General features: G+C 39.8%; 1 protein-coding gene across 5 annotated transcripts in view; it reads right to left on the bottom strand.

Annotated features, from left to right (window-relative positions):
* LOC126874443 (uncharacterized) overlaps positions 1-21,397 on the bottom strand; it is a 77,370-nt gene that overhangs the window by 15,745 nt on the left and 40,228 nt on the right. For all 5 annotated transcript variants that reach the window (XM_050636509.1, XM_050636507.1, XM_050636506.1 and 2 more), the window contains 4 exons: positions 6,508-6,764; positions 5,418-5,810; positions 4,519-4,775; positions 3,759-3,870 (listed from right to left, as the gene is read on the bottom strand). In XM_050636509.1, coding sequence (XP_050492466.1) covers positions 3,759-3,870; positions 4,519-4,775; positions 5,418-5,810; positions 6,508-6,764 — 1,019 coding nt within the window. The remainder of the gene's footprint in view (positions 1-3,758; positions 3,871-4,518; positions 4,776-5,417; positions 5,811-6,507; positions 6,765-21,397) is intronic.

Here is a 21,397-nt window from a genome sequence, read left to right as displayed (position 1 = left end):
TGGCGTGCCAGTCGAAGGATCAGGACACGTCGTATTGTGGAATTTAGCGAATGCTCGTGTGGAACGCTTGAATCAGGCCAATCTTCTCGCCGAGGACGACGAATTCGATGGAAAGGTAGATGCAAAAAAGGGTTTCAAAGGCGTATGCAAACCAATGTCATTGAATGGGGCTGTATACTTCACGCCTCTGCCTTCCACTTATCAAGAGAAAAAAGAAGAACAGATTTCCTCCTCCATTGTGTTTCCTCTGTCTCTGTTTTCCCATTCACAAATCCTGTTTACTGTCGAGCTTGAAGTTTCATAGGGACATTTAGTTGGGTCTAAAATTAGATCAAGGATTAGATACAAATACGTAAATGTAGATTATGTAGATTAATACGAGCTGGAATTTTACTTGGATTTTTTATTAGTCACGTTAGACGTAGGATGACTGTGACTTAGAGTTTAATCTGAGTTAAGACCATACCGGACAAATTTGCATCTCGCGCCATAACTTCCGCCATGTTTCCACGTCTGAAATAAATTTCCTCATAATTTCGTATATGGAGTGTCTCCTATGGACAATCAAATACAGAGATACGAAGAGAAAATAAAGGAAAGCTTCAAGTTTTTGAAACACCTAGATTTATAGGTTAGAATTTCTTCTTCTGGCTGTTACTGTGTTAAGTAGTTACTGTATTCTAAAAGCTACTGTCTCAGTTACGCGAGATAACCTGTACGATTTCTATTACCTTTTATAGTAAATTTGTTTCCCTCCACCATTCTTATCTTCCATATCGTTCTCGTAGCTTTTGTCATTCTTTAGCATTTTCATCAATTTTTTGTCAATTTATCATTCGCCTTATTTTTCTCGATTTTGACTACTCCTCGTCCTTATCGTTCCTCCACTTCACAGTCGTATTTGTCATCGTTTGCCATACAGACGTACGTTAGAAGAGTAATCTGATCGCAGCTCAAATATCGACAGATAGCTACACGTGTCAAAGACACCCTATATAATTTCTACTATTCACCGAGGAAAATTTGTCCTTTTAAATCTGCCCCATTTTCCCCATATTTCTCATCATTTCTGACGTATCTACGTTTGAAAAGTTGCGATCGTACTTCCTCGCGAATTCGAGTATCGACAGATGCGCGTCGAGGCATTCGAACTCGCTGAAGCGAGCGTTTCTCTAGAAGCGCCCGTGTGTCGAAGTTATTTTCACGAGAGAAGGCGATCGCAAATTTACGTGTCTTTGACTACCTCGCTCGTTTCACGACCGTTCGCCGCCTATCCCTCCATAATTCATCCCTTTTCCGGGAAATGAGTGACCGGAGAAAAGCTCGGCTCTTATGTGTAGCTACCTTCAGGATACGAGTCAGAGCGAAAGTCTGTCTCGCGTGTCTTCCGAGTCTCGCTCGACGACAAAGGATTCTGTGTCCCTTATCTTCTGCCACGGCTGATTTCAACAATTTTTCTCTCGCTTCTTTTACCCTCGTATAACCTCGTTGCTATCTTCTAATTCAAACTTCGAGTCGAATGTTAGTGTTTGACGACGATGACGATGGTTCAGTTGATTTTGGTTAGGTTACCTAGGATAGGTTACTTTCTGTAAAAATGTGGAAACAGTCGTGCTAGTTTTCTAATGGAACTATCATAAAGTTATGATGCTTTATGAGAGAGTATTACTAAAAGAGACACCATCGTTAATTTCAATTTTGCGAAATGCCACAACAATATACAAATCTCCCATCTAATATCCTCTGCTTGAATATTTTAACCTCAAAATGCCCGTTTAATAGCCATCAATAGCCAATGATATTGGTATCGACCAATATTCGTTTCATCGCAATACACTTGTAATTCTGACCACCAAATTAAGAGATCGATATGCATTAACTGCTGAGAACAACACTTTTTCCTTTTGTCTACTCACATCGAAGGACCAATTACCAGTTTCCAATATGGCGTCTTATTAACGGCAACCGATCTGGCGCGGATCGTACGAGAGGAGGTAGGGAACTGCGGGACAGCACGTGCAGGTGAACAAACAGGGTGCATTGTACTTATTCGAGGCCCGTGGAAGGGAACAATGGGAGGCTCGTGCTAATTTTAATCGGCTCAGCCACTCGACTCGAGAACCACGAATGCTCCGCGAGACCAGTTCTTTTTCTCGCGGCCGAGATCGACACGTTCCTTTGTCCCGGTAAGATTTCTCCGACCGACTGTGTCTGAAGACCCACTGAACAAAGTGTCACGGATTGCTCTTCTTTGTCGTTCTCGTCCACTCGACCGGCTGTTTAGGTGGTTGGATTGCCGATGAGGATAATGCTTTTGCTGACAGCTGATCTGTGATACCGTGGTGCTCGCGCTCTTTCGCTGGCCGATGACAAATTGGTTCAGGTTAGGAATTCACGCCAGATGACTCTGCGTAGAATCTTCTTTGAATCACTCGAAGAATTTTCTCGGTATTTGGTTCGTTGATACGTGATTCGATCAATTGAGATTAGGTTCAGACAAAATTTCGTTCGAATAATAATATCAAACTTGATTTTTCTTGATAAGTAATTATTCTAGAATTTAAAGATGTTCAAATTTAAAAATGAAAAAGTTTATTGGAGGTTATGTTGTTATATATCACCTGGGAATAATTGAAGGATTAAATTCGTACGTTTTTGGGATTTAAAGATGTTGAATAATAGAATTTGTAATTAGCGAAATTAGGAAGCTTATTAAAAATATGATCTGACAATACCGAATTACTTTGAATTTTCAATCATGGAAGGTAACCACATTTTGTGATTGAAAAATTTCTTATGCTAATGTATGTATAACTGTAGGTAGGAGCATCAGAGGATTTCACGGCCTGAATGGAATCACCAACAAAGAAACTGCCGGATCTAAAGAAACCTCCGGTGTAAGGGAACAGTAGCGTGAAATCGGTGATTTTTCTTTTCTACGATGGATGTTTCCTCGGGGATCCATCGCAAATCCAATTTCTAGGTCGTCAAACGATTCCTGTACGCTCGAACACGCACACATACAGGATACACATATCTGATTCCTGTCATAGCAGGAACACAGAAACTTTTCTGTCACGAATGAAAAAACTTTCCGCGACCCCTGCCGCGGTTTTCTAAACAAGAAAACGACACTGGTTCGCTATGGAAGTAGCAAGTTTTTAATCCGAGTGCACGGAACTTCTGATACGGTTTCTCCCGATAGGAACTTTATGTTGGCAGCACTGAAGTGCAGCAATTTGCGAGCAAACTTTCGATAGTCACTAATAGGTCTCCGTTTTTTCTGCTATCGATCTTGTGACGGTTCATTTAAATAGTTTAGAAAAAAGAAAAACGGGAAAAAGGTTACTGAAAGTTAAAATTACTGAGCAAATGAGAAACGCGATAGGTTGAGATTCTTAAGGAAAAGTGATATAAATGTAAGGAACATTTTCACAAATTTTCAAGCATCTTACATATTGCATCACTCGTCCATCGAAAATATTACTTTTCAAGAATATTTTTCTGATTTCTACTTTCTAACGAGTAATTTTTTTTCGTAAACGGAAGAATTAATAAATTATCGTGATAAAGTAAAGCTGAGTATCTAAATTTTGGTTGTTATATTGTCCTGAAACAGCACTGCTAGAAAAGTTACCTTACAAATGTTTGTATCTTCACTAACCTTTTTCAAACAGAGAGAACCATCGAACATAGGTTTGAAGATAATTATCAGGTTTACCAGAATGTTTGCTACAAAATAATATCAATTGAAATACCTGTGCTTGCACGGCTGCGAGGTATAGTTGTGCCTCCCCTAGCTCGAAACGCTTCATAGAGATGTCTTCCTGGAGCTCGGCTACTTTTGTGTAAAGATTGCTTTCAGCGCTCCTGCAATTAAAGAAAGGAAACCGTTTAGCGATTCTCGGGCTTCGTGGAATTAAACCCGCGAACGTGTCGAGTGTTGTAAGCTGGAAATACCAGCACTCGAGAACCGTGGCCCTTTGTAACGTGTTTACCTTTAATAAATTGAACCAGCCACCGAAAAGCGGAACGAGAGGTAATTAGACCGAATTCTTTTGTCAGACATTAATCATTTCTATTCGCGGTTCTATATTTTGCTGGAGCTCCACGTTATCGATCGTACCTTCTTCTCAATGCCAGCACTGGCAATATTGTGAAATTACTTTTCCTCAAATCCTAAATGCTAGACTGCTACAAGACCCTATATTTAACGTTTGATTACTAAGATTTGGGGCTGCCCATTTTGCCACTCTGTCCCTTGTAATCTTATCTATTCGTGTCATCAGGTTCACACGATTGTGATATGGTCTATTGAATTATAAATCTCCTATTTGAATCGATAGGTTAACGTATCTACGTTGCATCTGGGAAGACCCAACGTTGAACGTCTAACCGACCAAGATTGGATCACCTACTTTGGCTCTCTACCTTTTCTAACTCATTGAAAACCGTATCCACTTAAGCCAGGAGACATTAACTTTTAAATATTTGTTCTGGATGGATAAGTTAACGCACTTTCGTTGCATGCGGATCAACGTATCCAAGGCGTCCTGGAGTCGCGTGATCTCTTGAGCTAGGCTATCGTGCTCTCGTCGTAAATCCTCCATCAGGGGCAGAGTACTGGTTCCTGTCGGTGCTAGTTCGTCCCTCAGCGACGGTATTTGACTGATTCTCTCCATGGGTATTTGTTCTGGCGGACCTGGCGCCACGAACAGACGCCTGGAGGGCTTCTTCGATGGGGTCGCGGTGGCTGATAGGCTCCGTGCCAGAATCTAGACACAAAATTCTGGTCTTAATAGGTGGAATAACCGCTCGAAATTATATCTGTAATAGGGTGATCATTATTTCTTGACACCTGAATCTTTTTTCTATCTCTGTGGGATAGGATGATCATAGAATAATCTACTGCAAGCTCTGCTGATAAATGATAATTATGAATCCCATCGTTGCATGCTTTGCCAAATATAGACACGATCTATGTGCTCTAAATATAGATCCGATTTCTGTCTCTGGCCATCGCCTTTTGCTTTCTTTTTCCCTTCTCGTGTATTTGTAAAAACAACAAACTCATTCCCTGTATTTCTAAAAATCGCAAGCCTTGGTTTTCCCAAAACTATTCCTCTTAAGAAGCAACACCAGAAACGGAATAATATCCCTACAGTTCCCTGTCGTCTGAAGCTAAGAATCCTAATCTCAACCGAGCATGTAGGACTCTCACAAATAGGAGGATTTAACAGCTTTACGCCTGGCTGACTGGCAAGCTCATCACAACCCTAATTCGGTTCTGCCGACTGATAGGATTCCCTCCCTTGCCCTCTTCATTCCGCCACTCACAGTACGCAAACAATTGAGTCAAGGCTCATAAACGAGGATAGATAAAGGAAGACTTGGGAAATATAGCCAATCCGACGTACTTGCAAATCATTTAGCGGTGTTATGACTTGAGCCTCTTTCGCTACCGCTTGATAACGTTTCGCCTGATCCCCAGCCCTCTCTGCGGCTGCCTCCGATATTCCAGCCACGCATTTGCAAGCCAATCCACATAACTCCTCATATACTTCCGCTATTTCACCGAGCAGACTAGGCAAGCACTGTGACTGGTACCGTTCCGTGATGGCATTCGTGGCTTTCAATTGAAGAACGTACGCATTGTGCGCCTCGTAGTAGGCGCGTTTCAGTTCCTGCTCACTCCCGCCATCTATCATTAAGAGAGAGGCGTAGGCGCGTTTGTAATCCGCGCGGGCACGCTGCAGCTTCTCCTCGGTCTTCGCCACCACCTGCTCGTAGGCCTCGCGATGAGCAAACACCTGCAATATGGAATTTCCTTGGTTTTATCATCCTCTTTCTCTTTTATGCTACCAGGCTTCTCCTGTAATTATGGTTTTAGGATTAGGGCTAAATCTCGGTTCAGGTGGAATAGTTTTCAGTTGGGATTTTGTCAAGCCGCAGTGGATTTTCGATTGTAACGGGTCTCTGAAAATCGATACTGGTTACCCAATTACTCGAGATTAATAGATTTGTTAAGAATGAAAAATTTGAATCAAGTTTCGGTTAGGTTGGGGTAAGATGTAGGTTTGGTGGCATCATCCTAAAGCTTCAAATCTGCATTGCGCTCGGCTCTGGATCGATCGTAAATCTCAATTTTCAGATACACCGAGGTCCGTTAAGGAAATGCTCAAAGCAGTTGTATTGGCAACTTTTATCTGCTTTCGGAGGAAGCCCTTGATACCGCACGCGATACGACGATCACATTGAGCTGGAAGCAATCTCGAAGCAGGCAAACGACGCCCACGTGCAATTTCTTTGGAAGATTCTCACGTTATAGACATCGTCAAAGACATTCAGGCGCCTTATCTTATTTTGACTATATCGCACGACAATTTCTCCCTTCAAACTTAAACCACTTTTCGCCACATTTGTAGCACATGCCATGGATTTTGAACAAAGTTTCGCTATCAAGGGCTCGTTCGATTTTCGTAGATGCAGAAATCTGAAGCGAATTACCTTTCTGGACTGGAGTTTTCGGTGGAAGCTGGCCTCCAAGGTGGGCCTAGACAGCTGCTGTTGGAGAACCGCGGCCAGATCCAAGTGAGCTTCTGCATCTGATTGCACCTGGCGCAGTAAACTTTCCCAAACTCGACGCATTCCGCCGGAATCAACTCTGGTGTCTCCGGATCGGCTGCGAAACTCGTCGACAAGACGTCGTACGGTTGCCGAGTGGCTTTCCATTGCCGCGCCCAGCTCCTGCGCGAACTCTGACACTGTGGAACATAAGTTAGGTTAGGAACATACTTAACTACAGGCTTCGATTTGGTAACAGTTGTAAGATCTCTAATGACCTTCAGTTTCTAGGATCATTTAGAACTAACGTCGAGTCTGTAGAATCGCGCGTGGACCAAATGCCGAGTTTCTAGAATTGCACCCAGTTTTGAAGATGTAAAATCACCTAACCTAATATCGAGGTCCTCGAGTCACTCAATACCATTATGGTTACACATAGAATGGCTAGATCTTTGAACGAGACTACAGAGTTATCTATAACACTTGGAACAAAATGGGAAAAGTGAATAGTAAATTGATCGATAGCCTGTCTCTATATCTTCCACAGACAAATCTGTTTCGGCCAGCGACGTTTCAATCTGTACGAAGCTACCGTTCGATTAATTAAATGGGACGTTTGTTTAAAACGTTTGGACGAGTGTGTCGAAGGCCCTGGTTGTTCGATGGTGGTAGCATGAAAGCGTAGACAGACGAGAGGGTGCGTAATGTCAGACACAGATCGGGTTCCGCGGTACAGGATACACGAGGCGTCGAGTTCTCTTCAAATATTTCAACACGTGGAGAACTGGCCGGCCGCTCTTGTATCAATAAACAATTACCAGCAGCGAGTAAATGTGGCACAAAGGACGCATTGTGCGCCAAAGATATAGTTGGGTAGAATTATTTCTTTCAACATCTTAAGCTTCAGCATCTTGACATTCGATTTTGAACTTCTTACAGAATTAAGCTGTTCATAGACCAAAGGGATTGGGTCGGTTTTTCGATATCGTTGAAATTTTGGTGCCAAGGCATTTCATCGATACTCGCACATTTGTATCAATTCGTCTTAGCTCTTGTTCCTCGCAGTTGTCAAATTTGCTATGTAAGAAGCTGAAATATGTTTCCGAGTGAAATAATCCTCCCTCGTGCCAACCGTGGTAGAGTTGTTCAAAAATAGTAGACCACGAAGAACAATTAGAGAATCGTGGGATAAATCGATCAGCTCGTTAATTATAACGATAATGGCCAGTGTGTTGATCGTACGTTAACGCGAGGCTGCTTCATTAAAAATTAACGAGATCCATCAACCGGTACGTTATCGCCTATAATGGCACTAAGCGTCAATTAGACTAATGGGCTACGTGAGTTTAGGGGATTTAGAGTAGGGTTCGGTGAATTTTCGAGATCATCAGCAGGCCTAGTTGGATTTACAGCGAATATTAGGTGAATAACAAAGCTACGCGATTTCAAGGTTTCAGTGCTAATAGTACAGAAGGTACTGTCTAATTCGACCAGAAATTTGGAGGTTAGTAGCAGGTTAGTATTAGGGTTCAATGTTTTTAGCTCGTTAGAGATAAGCGTATTTGCGGTGAATATCACATGAATACCAATTCTAGGTAATTTCTAAGGATTAAGATTAATGGTAGCCAAATTTGATGACTGATAGATAAGATGGATCTGGTATTGGAGTTAGCTAAGCTTAGAGGCACATTAGGAGAATTTGCTATTACATGATATTAGTGGATGATATTCGAAGAATTCCAGAAACGACGATTTTCAGGAATCCGTGATAATAAAAAAGGCATTTCGCGTGCATCGACTAAATATTTACGCGTGCAACGATCGCGTGGCTCGTTGACGTATGACGGCCACTTTTAGCCGGATATACAGGCTGTTTCATGATGCACGAAATCCGAAAATAAATACGCATTTCGCGTGGTCAAATCCTCGACGTAACATAGACGCAACTTGGCCAAGGGAATTGGCAGAGTTTCCTGTCTCTGACGTAAAATCGATCGAAATTTTTATCTTTCTGACAGACTTGACGGAACACCGGATATCGTGGTACTTTTACACCAGCAGACATTTATAAACGAATTACCAAATTAGAATTTTTTACATATCAGCCAATTTAGGAAACAAAGCAACTATAGTACTCTATCGTCAAATGGCTGAAAATTAGTCATATCTTGTACTTTATGTAGGAAACAGAATCATAGATGGCGATTTTTAGGTTATGTCAGATTGTACAATTGCGTAATTGAAACATCCGATCGTAAAACCGTTCAGTTACCACGGTTACATGTTACGTAGCTAACGATTAGATTCGACACAAGTGGTATACGTTCAGTTTCCCTAAAAATCTATTTTAACATTTCACCGACTTGCGATCGTGGCAGATGTCAATCGAATTTCGATACTTTAATATCGAAATCTTCGATATCATTGCTGACATTACGTTTGTTTCAACTGCACCTGCGAAATATTTCGACAATAATACTTCGTTCTGACGTGTCTCATGTTATCTCATATATCACATATTGCATGATATACGCTGTTTTTTTTTTTTTTTTTATCAATGCTCCCACTGCTTTTATGTCCCACCCAACGACTATGTTGCAAATCGGCTCTCATTGATCCTCTTAAGTTTTTCCATTGTGCTCGATTCGATATCAATTTTATCCGTCTGTGTTTCATTGTGTAACAAGCAATTCATCCGTTTTAATTTCATAGAAATCGAGCTTCACGCTGGAGAAACGGAGGCGTTCAAAGAAGATCGTAAGATAATTCACAAAGGGAGAAATTATGACAAGTGGGGCGGAATTTCATTAGTGAAAAAAGGAGCAAATATCTTTGATTCTTTGCGCTATGAACCAATTCGTGCATTCTGCTTGACACGTGTCTCTCCCCCCCCCCTTCAATATTCGATTATCGGTTGTAACGGTAAAATAATTTTTTATAGGAATGAAATAGGATTCTCGAAATGGGACAGAGTAATTTATTTTCGCGTATGTTCGTCATAGCGAGACGCGTGTCTGGTTTTTCAGCGGATCTGTAATTACTTTATTATTTGAGTTTGCAAGGTTGCAGGAGTTTTAAATTACGATCACATGGGAAAGAAAGTCCCTAGAGAAAAACTCAATTATTACCACTGACGTTGCCCGAAACAGTGTTGCCAACGACGCGGCTGGTCAACGAGCACGGAATTGACATTCAATTACGCGGACGTGTTCTAAAAATAAGGGGGCGGGCTCGATTAATTCCGCGACACGGTAAACTTCACACAGGTCTAACGAAATAAGCCAGCTTGAAATCACGCCATCAGGTATTAATATTTTTCTTGCCGCGGACGAAGTTGCGACTTTTCCTGATTAACTCGCGACAGCTACCGTTGGTCCTCAATTTCGTCGGCTGAAGCAGACGAGGTTAGAAACTAAAAAAAGAAAATGTTACTATAAATAAAGTAAAAGTTACTATAGATGAGTCATATACACGTCTACGTAAATGAGCAGAGAAGTTTGGATTAGGTTACTACATTTTTATATTTTGAATTTTGTATTACGTACAACGAAGAACCATTGATAGAGCCAATAATGGATTTCATCGTGTGGAACACGCGTAGGATGGAAATTAGAACGGAGAGTTTCAAATCTAAGTAATTTAATCGAAACTTGAGACGAATCTAATGAAATATACATTTAACACGAAGTAAAAATTTAAGTAATAATTTAATTCAAATCTAAGACGAATCTAATCGTACGTGTACATACAATTATCATATATGTATGTAGAAATACATAACCTAATTCAAACCTATGACAAAGCTAATCGTACATATATTTGTATGCATGTGTGTTTGTCGTTTTAGGTTATGTGCTTTTATGTACATTTGTCACAGCTTTGGATCAGGCTACTTAAATTTTTAATTCACGTTAAACGCGCATTTGAAATCCGAATTTCAATGAAAAACAAGTGACAAACGAGCGTATTCACATTCGGATCACCGCGTTCAACTGATTTAGAGATGATACCACTTTGTAGCGGCAATGCCAGGATGATCAGGTTGCAAAACGAATGAAGTCATTCTCCTACAATTTCATGGATTCGGTTCAACTTCAACCTCGAGTAAGATTAAAATTAAAGTGCCCTAACCTCGGCGACAATATTCGAGAAATTAATACGTCGTATGCTGTGACGATTAATAAACGGTCCAGTAATACCAACGTAAGAGAGAACCAAATTGTTCCTAGCAGCAATTTTTCAAAATGCTTAGATACATTTGATTCGTATTGCGTCATGCTTTGCAGAGAATACGAGACGCCGGCTTTGTGGATCGTATCTGGAAACGAAAAGAACTTAGCGAACCCTCGACTCATCCCGGAGGCGATTTGTCCCAGAAAACTTCCGACGCGTTAAAGACCCCCTGAACACGGCAACCAGCCATCTTCCTTGAATCCGTGTTGAAAAACGTTTCCTTCGATTTTCGCTTCTTATTTTCGTCGCAAGTTTCGAACGACAAATACCATTTTTAAGCGTCCTTCTCTTTCTTCCACGAGATTTCTTGTGTATCTGACATTTCGTGTACGAAAGAATACATCGCTTTAATCCTCAATTTTCAATTCTTCGGTATTAACAGATATCAACAATTGTGTCACACGCATCATCGTTGTGCACGTATAAATCATTTTTCATAATTTCAGGATGGTTAGGATGGTTTCTTTATTGTTTATTCCTGATATATATCAAACGATGGTTAATATTTATTTATACAAGTATACAGTTTTTTGTAGGAGCAACTGTGTTCCTTGTACCTGGCACAAAAATTATATCTCGGACCTAAACTAACAGTTGATCTGTTAACACCTTAAATTTCAATTTGCATAATAATCCTGATCGCCAGGAGGATTCCCAGAAGGTATTCAGCAGCGACTCGCCGAAATAATCTGCTTTCTGGTTGCGTTGAATATTGCAGGAAGTCATTGCAGGAAAAGAAAAGGAGAGATTAAGATTGGTTTGCCTAATGAATAATCATAACTCGTGTTTCCCAGACACCATTCCGCTGTAATTTTCAATTTTTTTCATATCGCTTCCTTTTATCATAAAGAAACGCACGGAAGAAATTATTCAAATTTTCTCTTCTGTTTCTTCCGAATACTGTGTTATAAAAAATGGAGGAGAACTTCTGTTCTGTGTCAGAGACTCGTCTCAGTCAGTGTTTCTACGCAGTTTCATAAATATTTTTTGCTTAACACGAGAGCGGAAAGAAATTTTTCAAATTTCTTTTACCACAGATTTCTTCACTTTCATTTCCATTCTGCTTAAATATTGCAAGAAATTGTTACACGCGAGGGAAGAGAGACAGACACATCAGAATTTCTCTTGGGCAATTCCTACGGTCACATTTGGCCTGACAAAAAAAATGATTGCAACGTTATAATCTCCCTGAAGCTTTTTTCTATTTTCAGAAAAAGCGTAACCAGTTTCATCCTGAAGGAGGAAGCCAAAATTAACGAACATCTACTTCCATAGATAATCACAACAAATTGATAAAAACCTAACCTCTACAAAAGTCAGTTGCTAAGGTTATGTTTAGTGCAATAATGTTACAAGTCGCTAAATTTTCATTCTATTGTACCTTCGTCAGAAATAGAAAGAATTTCGCCCACAGAAGCTTGTCAGAATGAAAACATTTCCTTTTTTAACCCTAAAATATCATAAGCCAATATTTCACAAATACTCCACCTAACCTACAAAACAACGCTAAAGAAGAAAATTTCATTTACTAGAAATCCCTTCGAAAAATCACATTTCTTTCCCTCGTCCGCTTAAACGTTGCAAGAAATCGATAAAAAAAAAAAAAGAAAAAAAAGAAAAAAAAAGAAGGACGAGAGAAATGGCAGAAGCTCTCCTGATCCAGTTGCCAGGGTTACCTGCCGGTAACCTGAGCCGGTTTCGTGAAGACTTCTCGTTTAGGCGAGTGCTTTCATTAAGGTCGTTGTTTGAATACGTCTGTCTCTGCGATCGATGTACACGCGGCACCGTGTGCACGCGTCCGTGTCACCGGGTTCCTCCAGATAACGGGAATCGATTACACGGGCGAAGCGGTGTAAATAGGCTCGTTCTCCGTTGCTTGTTTTACCAATGCAAATCCTCCTGTTCCTCTGCCGATTGATTTTTAGGCGTTCGTAGAAAAATGTGTCAACCTGACACGCTTTTCCCTCTAAAACATTAAATTACTCCACCATTTGTAGAACCATTCTCCTGAAACTTGTTGACTGTGACGGCCGAACGAATTAGTATAATTAGAGAAAAATTGGTGAGAATGCGCCCGAAAGACAAAGAGGGAAATTCATTATTTGTCTGCTCGTCTCATCGACGTTCTACCGTTTCGTACAGAGAATTCACGAAATTGTTATAAATCTGGTGCATACGTTACTGCTGTATAAAAAATCGCAGGGAAAAAACCATACAATGGAACTATCAACAAGTTCAGATTCATTGCTGCAACAAAATTGTCAAGTGGAATATTGTACAGGTTACAAAATTTGATTACAAGATAATTTGTAAAAAGTGCAGCGAGGATGAATGAGATATATCTCTATATAAATAAAAGTGGATTTTTATTTAGGTTTATAGTTGAAATTAAGCAAAAGCAAATTTGCGCGAAATCTTCTCAAAGTTCATCATTTTATATACGTTCAGTTATAAATTAACCATTATCTAAGTTAATACAAAAAACTATTTAAAATTTAAATAGAAAAAAATTTTGAATTATCGGTCATTTTGATCACACACGGTAGGAAAATACAGGAAGTGTCGATAGGTTTAGTGTTAAATCGCTGGAAACGAGGCACGAGCGAGGATGCGGAAGAACGTCTAGTATTTTTTAGTTCTATGTACTTCTATCTAGTTCCATCTAGTTTTTTTTTCTTTCTTTTTCTCAGAGATGAGAATATTTCTCTGTTTTAGGAAATGTCATCCTCGTGATATCTTTTAAAAAAATCTAAAAAAAAAAAAAAAAAAAATGGGTTTTTTGAAAAACATGGTGTTTTTCTATAAAGACTACGATTTTAGGCTGATCTTATCTCGCGTTATTGTCCATCTCACTTTCTCCTTTTCCGATTATGGTGATCACAATACGCGTATGGTGATTAATTGTATTAAAAGTTACAATTAAATCAGATTTAATACGAGGGGGGAAATCTTTGCATTCGATATTTCCTCGTTTTGTTCGAACGAATCTGATGAACTTTGGTGCCGGAATTTCGAATAATCGATTAGGTATAACAGGTTTCTAATTACGAATAGGACCACGTCTCTAGTCAGTTTGCTATTTGACACCTTCAATTATTCACGTTCGTGTCAATTCCAATGAGCAGGCAATCGATACAGCCGCGTTCGAGGCACACGAGGCACGCAGTGAATTGTCATGGATGACCGATGAATATAGAGCCATCGGGTCAATCGTAAAATAATTAGCTGTAAGCCTGATCGATAATCTGTCCACTCTTCCCGTCACAGCTTTTACTCCTCTTCCACTTATCAACTCGCGGCTATCTATTTCACCTTTTTTCATCTTTAACGTTTTATTTCCAATTATTATTTGGTATTATTATTATTTGCAATATTTTATTTATAGTATATTATTATTGTTATATTATCGTATTTTTAATATTCTTATCTTGGCAGATTCATTATTGTTTTTCGACCTAATCTAGTTTATAATTATTGCTTAAAGATAAAATAAAAATTAGAATACGTTTACAAATTTGTTTACCCAAATGTGTTTATCCAAAAATATGTTTACAAATTCTGAATTATGGAATTACAGAAAAATAATTGAATCCTACATCGTAAAAATAGTATGCTATAAAGAAGAAATAAAATTTCTCATATAAAAAAATTAATATCTAATAAATAAACGTTCCCCTATTTATATATTTATCCCTGTACATTTATTATTTGTTATATATTTACGTTAAACTTTATTCAACATAATCGAGGAATAATAAAAGCTCACGGGCTTTCGCCTATATCTCAAGGTTGTCCCTTTACACCCAATTCTGAGCCAGCAAGGGACCACGAGGAAGATAAATTACATCGTTTCCTATCAAATGGTTTGTCACACTGTAATCCTCAGCAGTTCGAAAATTTTATTGATCCGAGACAAGGAACAGCAAGAAATCAGGAAGAAAGTTTTTAAACTGCAGATAAGTGACACTAATCCGATCACTGTCTGTCTTACTCTACTTCAGGTCAGACCACCGACCTATTCCACTAGTTTGAGCACTGCCTGTCCCGTTCTACCGATCTAATTCTACTTGTCAGACTACACAGAATGTAGTTAAGAACAGCAAACAGTCAACGAAATGCAATGAGATTTCACTTATCTAACACACACGTTGCCATCAAAATGAGCTACTTTTCAAGAGCTGCATATAGTTTTCATCAAAACTGGACTCACGTATTGGACTAATATTTAGGCTGCAGATTCATTTGCATTTAACTGCTTGCTATACGATACACACTGAAGATATTACTACTATTACTGAGGCCCCAATATTTAGATCTGCAGATGACTTATTAACATACTTATTATATACAACTTATTGAACTTTTGAACTTATTGAAGCAGGTATACTTCATAGCATCGTTGTGGGGCCAGTATTATACACGCTATACACTGAAGATATTACTACTATTCCCGAGGCCCCAATATTTAGATCTGCAGATGATACACATACAACTTAACTGCTTGCTATAATTTGTAATTCGCGCAAGAATCACAGTAACGTTAAAAAATATTACTTGGAATTATATCATTCAAAATACGTGTCTATAGCAGCGGTTTGCAATCATTTTTCATCTCACGGCACGTATAAAGCGATTGTTGAGATTCTCAGCCATACCAATGAATATAAATATTTGCTCCAAGACGCAGCATTTACAGAACTATTGTCATTTTTCTTTGACGATCTAAGGGATGGAAGATGGTGTCTCTGAGTGAGTAGTTTAAAAATTGTTGCGGTACAATGAAAAAGAGAGGAAAAAATCCTAGGTTTATGGGGACGAGCGTGTCGAAGGTTCGGATCCAAGACAGCAAAAGACGTGCAGGTTCTTAACTATTGAACACTCTAACGAGGGTAATTCCTAATCCCTGGCAAATAGACATCAAGCTTATTTGCCTCGCCAGAGGCGATATCGATCGCCCTGTCGCATGAAAATTGACGTGACAGGGTTAATTGAAAGGGCGGGAGACGTTAGCCCGCGGGAGTTCGACTATCGAATTCCAAAGAACCTTTAATTATGCCCGTAGCTAATAACGAAGATAATAAACGCGAGACGTCGTCTCAAGTTTCCTGGATTTCACGTTTATCGTACCTCTGTCACGTCAATCAAGACCGAGGTTTATATTCGATTATATTTAAACGCGTTTTCAATGGATAAATACCGTGGCTCATATATGGCCACGAAGCAGGCCGAGAAATCTCTTCGTATGCTTCCCATTAAAATTGTGGCAATATGGAAGAACGTTATCTATTTTTAAAACCAAATTTCGTTTTAGAGGAAACAGAGTTTGATCGTGTTTGATCGTGTTTGATCAAGCGTTGGCTACGCATATACTTAATGGACATGAAGAAGGCCGAGAAATCTCTTCGTATGCTTCGCATTAAAATTGTGGCAATATGGAAGAACGTTATCTATTTTTAAGACCAAATTTCGTTTTAGAGGAAACAGAGTTTGATCGTGTTTGATCGTGTTTGATCAAGCGTTGGCTACGCATATACTTAATGGACATGAAGAAGGCCGAGAAATCTCTTCGTATGCTTCGCATTAAAATTGTGGCAATATGGAAGAACGTTATCTATTTTTAAGACCAAATTTCGTTTTAGAGGAAACAGAGTTTGATCGTGTTTGATCGTGTTTGATCAAGCGTTGGCTACGCATATACTTAATGGACATGAAGAAGGCCGAGAAATCTCTTCGTATGCTTCGCATTAAAATTGTGGCAATATGAAGGAACGTTATCTATTTTTAAGACCAAATTTCGTTTTGGAGGAAACAGAGTTTGATCGTGTTTGATCAAGTGTCAGATACGCATGTACTTGATAGAATTTATAGCTCCTCAACTGCAATGTAGCCTCCAGCTTTAATCCAACGTAGAAAGGAAATGAAAAAACCAACTGTCTGCAACCGGTTGAAAAATTGCCTAAAAAAATGTGCAATTTGAACTGGACTAGGACACATTTTTTGGCACACGGGGGCAGCAACGCAGCCAGGACGATTTATCGTATCGCAGTTCGTCCCGTTTACTCGGATATCGTGAGGAATTACAACCGTGTAACGTATCGCCGAGATACGTGGACCATGGGACGATCATTTCCAGGGAATGTGTGGTGACGCGCGGCTTACGTGGATCAACAGTGAAATATGATGGATGGCTGCTCGATTAATGTGGCCGGGATCAAGTAATCCGAGCCTGATCTCCCTCGATCTCCGACTTTCCATCGCGCTGTGAATTATCGCGCGGACACATGAAACCTGTTAACGCCACCGGCAAAGCTTTGTCTTCGATTCTTTTCAGCTTGTTGTACTCGGAGAATGTTGGAGGATAAAGAATATCCCAAGAAGCTTCTTCTACTTGAGTCCTGAAAGTCTGGTCTTCTCTGGTTTCATATGATTTTGTTGCAAATGTAGTTATTGAAAAGTCCTCGCTGTTAGGTCAGGAATTAAAAAATATCCCTGGCAAGTTGATCCATCACGCGACCTATTCTTCCATAAACTTGAAGATAAGCTGACCTTCGAAGGTAGACCTGACCCTCGTACTCGAAAATCTAAGCTACGCGACCAACCACGAGTTTTTCAAAGTTCCTTGCTACATAAAGTCAGAGCTGTAATCTATTTTCGGTGCACGTGTAGTGACAACAACTTGGAGGAATGCAAACGTCCCATGGTCAGGAAGTGCAACAGTCGCGCGACAGTTGATCCGCAGCCAAAATTTCGCTAATCGTCGAGCGAGCCACCAGTGGCCATGAATCGTTTATGGCAGCTGTACAACGGTTGACTGAACTGACATAGAACCTGTTAAACAAAACGTTAATCAAAACGTTACCCACACGATTTCATATAAATGGTCCTTTAAATCGCACCATTTAACTCAGACAAGTGCGTCACTGGTGAAAAATCACCGAGGACACGTAACGAGTGATAATCAGAGATTTAGCTGTATCCAAAATACATGCAGCATAACCTCGAGAATATTCAGTGTCCCAATTCTCATCGGGATCAAAGGATTTCTTTCGACGTTCACCCTAAATTGCGAATCATCCTGTGGGATCAGTGAAATTGGGGATGAGATGAAGTGGATAGCACGTGCATTAAGACGGCATTAAAATTCGTTCAGTAGCTTTAGAGGTCGCTAGGACCTCGCGAAGATATGAAACAATTACGCGAGAGTGGAGGGCACAGAGGACAATAAAGGATTCAATTTGTCGGATAGAACGAGAAACAGATAAAGGAAAATAGCGTTGTTAGTCTGATTCTCTAGCCAGTTTGCAGTTTCAACTGTTTCAGTCGAGGCAGACAGAGTTGATTTGGCGAGCACCGTGGGTTTTACCACTAGGAGGTTTAATCCAGGATCGAACTTCGCTCAACGAAAAATTAAGAATCGTTGAACGAAGCAGCGGGACCAGGAAATAAAATTGAAGAGTCCTGGATTCAGATGCAGGATCAAGCTCTGTTAACGTTTACTGTATCAATCGTGAGATTGGAAAATGTGAAAGCAGACTACAAATAATGCAACAGACAAAAATAAATCATTATCATTGGCGTAATTCATTCATTTGTTTTTCAATTTTTGTATGAACCGATGGATTAAATTAGGATTAATTTTGGATCAGTGAAGAATTAAATACATGGAAGTATAATAAGTTTGCGATAGTACAGTAATCAAAGTTTGTCAGATCAATCATGAGAAATTAGGTGAGACAAAGCGTATATGAAGACAGATCAGTTCCTCCAACTTTTACAATTTAAAATGGACTTTAAAAAAATTCGCGTCGCGTCTAATGAGGTTTATTAATGGATACATTAGTTCAGTTCAAGCTAGGAGTTGATAAATCCAAAGAAGAATTAAAACTAGAAAGCTTGGAAGTGGTCAGATCTAGTTTTGATGACAAAACCAAACTCTATCCAGCTGGTTGTAAGATACCAAAGAATATAGGTTAGGGCAAACGAGGCCAAAATATGGGGCAACCTAGTCAGCTTAGTCAAACAAAATAGTATATTAAGATAGATCTGTGTCGGTGATGCAATTTTCCCACTTTTCATATTACACAACGTAGTCCAGTTTAGTTCCTGACAAATACTGTTGGATTTCCTAGGGATTATTTACTAGAGATTAATCTAGAATTAATCTAGCATCAGGGAACCTGAAAATAAATCTGTCAATAAGCTTGAAATAAGTTCCTCAAATCAGATATAACACTGACAGGAGTCCCGATAGGACTCTATCAGATGGGTTATAAGATACCAAAGGTTAGGCTAGAAGAGATCAGGACTAAATTTGGCAACCCAGTTAGCCTAATTAAACATCAGAATGTACGTTGTTTGAATCGGGTTTCACACTACACAAGGGAATCCAATTCAGTCCATGTCGAATATTATTAAGCCTACTACTAAATAAATTAACCTAGAACCAATCTAGACTCGGAAAAGAACTGAACCATTGACCAACAGAGACAAACAGAGAACCACTCGATGAACCTGAAGATTTCATATATTACACACTTCTGATAATAACATCGGATTTATCAGATTATACTGCAGAGGATACAGGTTAGGTCAAACAAGGCCACAATATGAGGCAATCTCCGAAAAGATAAATCAGTTATAAATAATACAGTTATAGAACAAGGTCCAATTCAGTTTATGCCAAATGCTATTGGTCTGGCCACTAAAAGGATTACCCTATAACCAATCTGAGATTAGAAAAAAGCCAAACACGCTAGACCCTAGAAATAATCTGTCAATAACCCTAGAGGTTCCTAAGATTAGGTATATTTTGTACGACAGAGAGAGAGAGAGAGAGAGAGAGAGAGAGAGAGAGAGAAGCAGAAGATGTCGTATTAGCTGCCAGGCGATAAAGGCGAGGCTTCCTGTCAGTAATGTCTACGAAGGATTAAACTTCTGACATGGTTGGATCGCCACAGATAAAGAAAAGCGAAACTTGGCTAGATTACACGCGGAAGATCCAACTTCCGTGGACTACAGCCCAAGGCCTCGACTCTCCAGGAGTTCTCGGTCTCTTGGTTTCCTAGAGGCTTGGCTAGAGCGCGCGGTAATTGCCCCGATAATTTTAGCCGAAATCTCTTGAGTCTCATCCTTGATATCTGGCGTCATGAAGGCGACTGTAATTATAGAAGGAATGACGAAGTTCCCAATGACGAAATGGCCCAGCGATGCACCCGGAAAAGTAGGCGATTCGTCCTTCGGCCGGACGTCGTCTACTTTGGCCCAATTGAATCACCGCCACGCCTGGAATCTGGGACCCTTTGCGACTGAGACATAGGCACTTCCAATAGTATTTGACGTAAGGTGAAACTGGACTACATCGTGTAATATGAAATGTGCAAGAACAGCATCAATTACCCTGTTCTATCCTGGTACACTGTTTTGTTTAATTAAACTGACTACTGGGTTGCCCTAAATTCTGGTCTCGTGGCACTAAACCCCTCATAACCTTTATGGAAGATTAATTCCCATGGGGGGAGCGAAGAGTCGTATAGCGATATTTTTGGATGCTGCTGATCTAGAAAAGATCGTTGTGAAATTGATGTGGAGAACAGGGACAGTTGGATGAGAGGATCCTCGAACGTTCAAGCAGTTCAGTTTCAACGTTTGAGTGCAGTCCTTTAGGTCAAGTGCTGTCAGCTTCGTAGAATTCGAGTGTATCAACCGATGGTTCGAATTACAGACATTTTACTGGGTTTATTTTATATTGCTTAACCTGGATTTGATACTTCCATTGTTTCAGGACTAGATGGTCTGATTTTGTTGCTATGCTAGAAATTGTGTACAGGGTGTGACAGGAGATCACTCCGTAGACAAAATTTAGTTGAAAATATCCTGAATATATTTTGCATATTCCAGCAATTTGAATAAGAAAGACTTCTAATAAAGTAACTATTGCAAAACTCATTGTTTCCTTGCATTATCTTCTTTCCTGTATATTTTTCATTCTCCTTTCTTCCGTCCGAGTTTTATTAAATTCTCAATACCTTCAACGTCAAAGTTCTGCTTCCGCTCGTTCGAAATTTTCATATCTAATTCAAATGGACAAGCAACTTCATTTCCAAGATACCTCGACCCACATTCCTGTAATTTTTCCTAAAACTTCCAAGTGAACATGATTGGCAAAATTGGTTTACCGATACCGGCAGATTTTATCAAAGATTCGAAAGCAGCAATTCCCTACCGTTGGACACATTCTCAAGCAGAGCGAGCCAGGAAAAGGTCAACCGTCTATTTAAACTGTGCATTATTATAAAGCTTAATGGGGCTCCATTAATGCAGCTGCTGGCGAGGATAGAGCAAGTAATTACAGTGGCATGAAACTTCCGTACAATTTACTCAGTTTCCTCCTCTCTTGTTCGTTCGTGTTAGCTCGCCATCAGGACCATGTCACTTAACAAATTAGTATTTGCGATACTGTGTAATCATCATTCGATAGGTATCACCGTGTCGATATGTTTCACCGTACTCTTGAATCCCTCGATCGATTCCCCGGGATTGAAACGATGCTGGCAGAAACGAACACACAGGTCTCGTTCGGTAACACATTATGTTGGCTAAT

This window comes from Bombus huntii, chromosome 16, assembly GCF_024542735.1.
Source record: "Bombus huntii isolate Logan2020A chromosome 16, iyBomHunt1.1, whole genome shotgun sequence".
Lineage (NCBI taxonomy): Eukaryota > Metazoa > Arthropoda > Insecta > Hymenoptera > Apidae > Bombus > Bombus huntii.
This window is presented reverse-complemented; position numbering and strand designations above follow the sequence as displayed.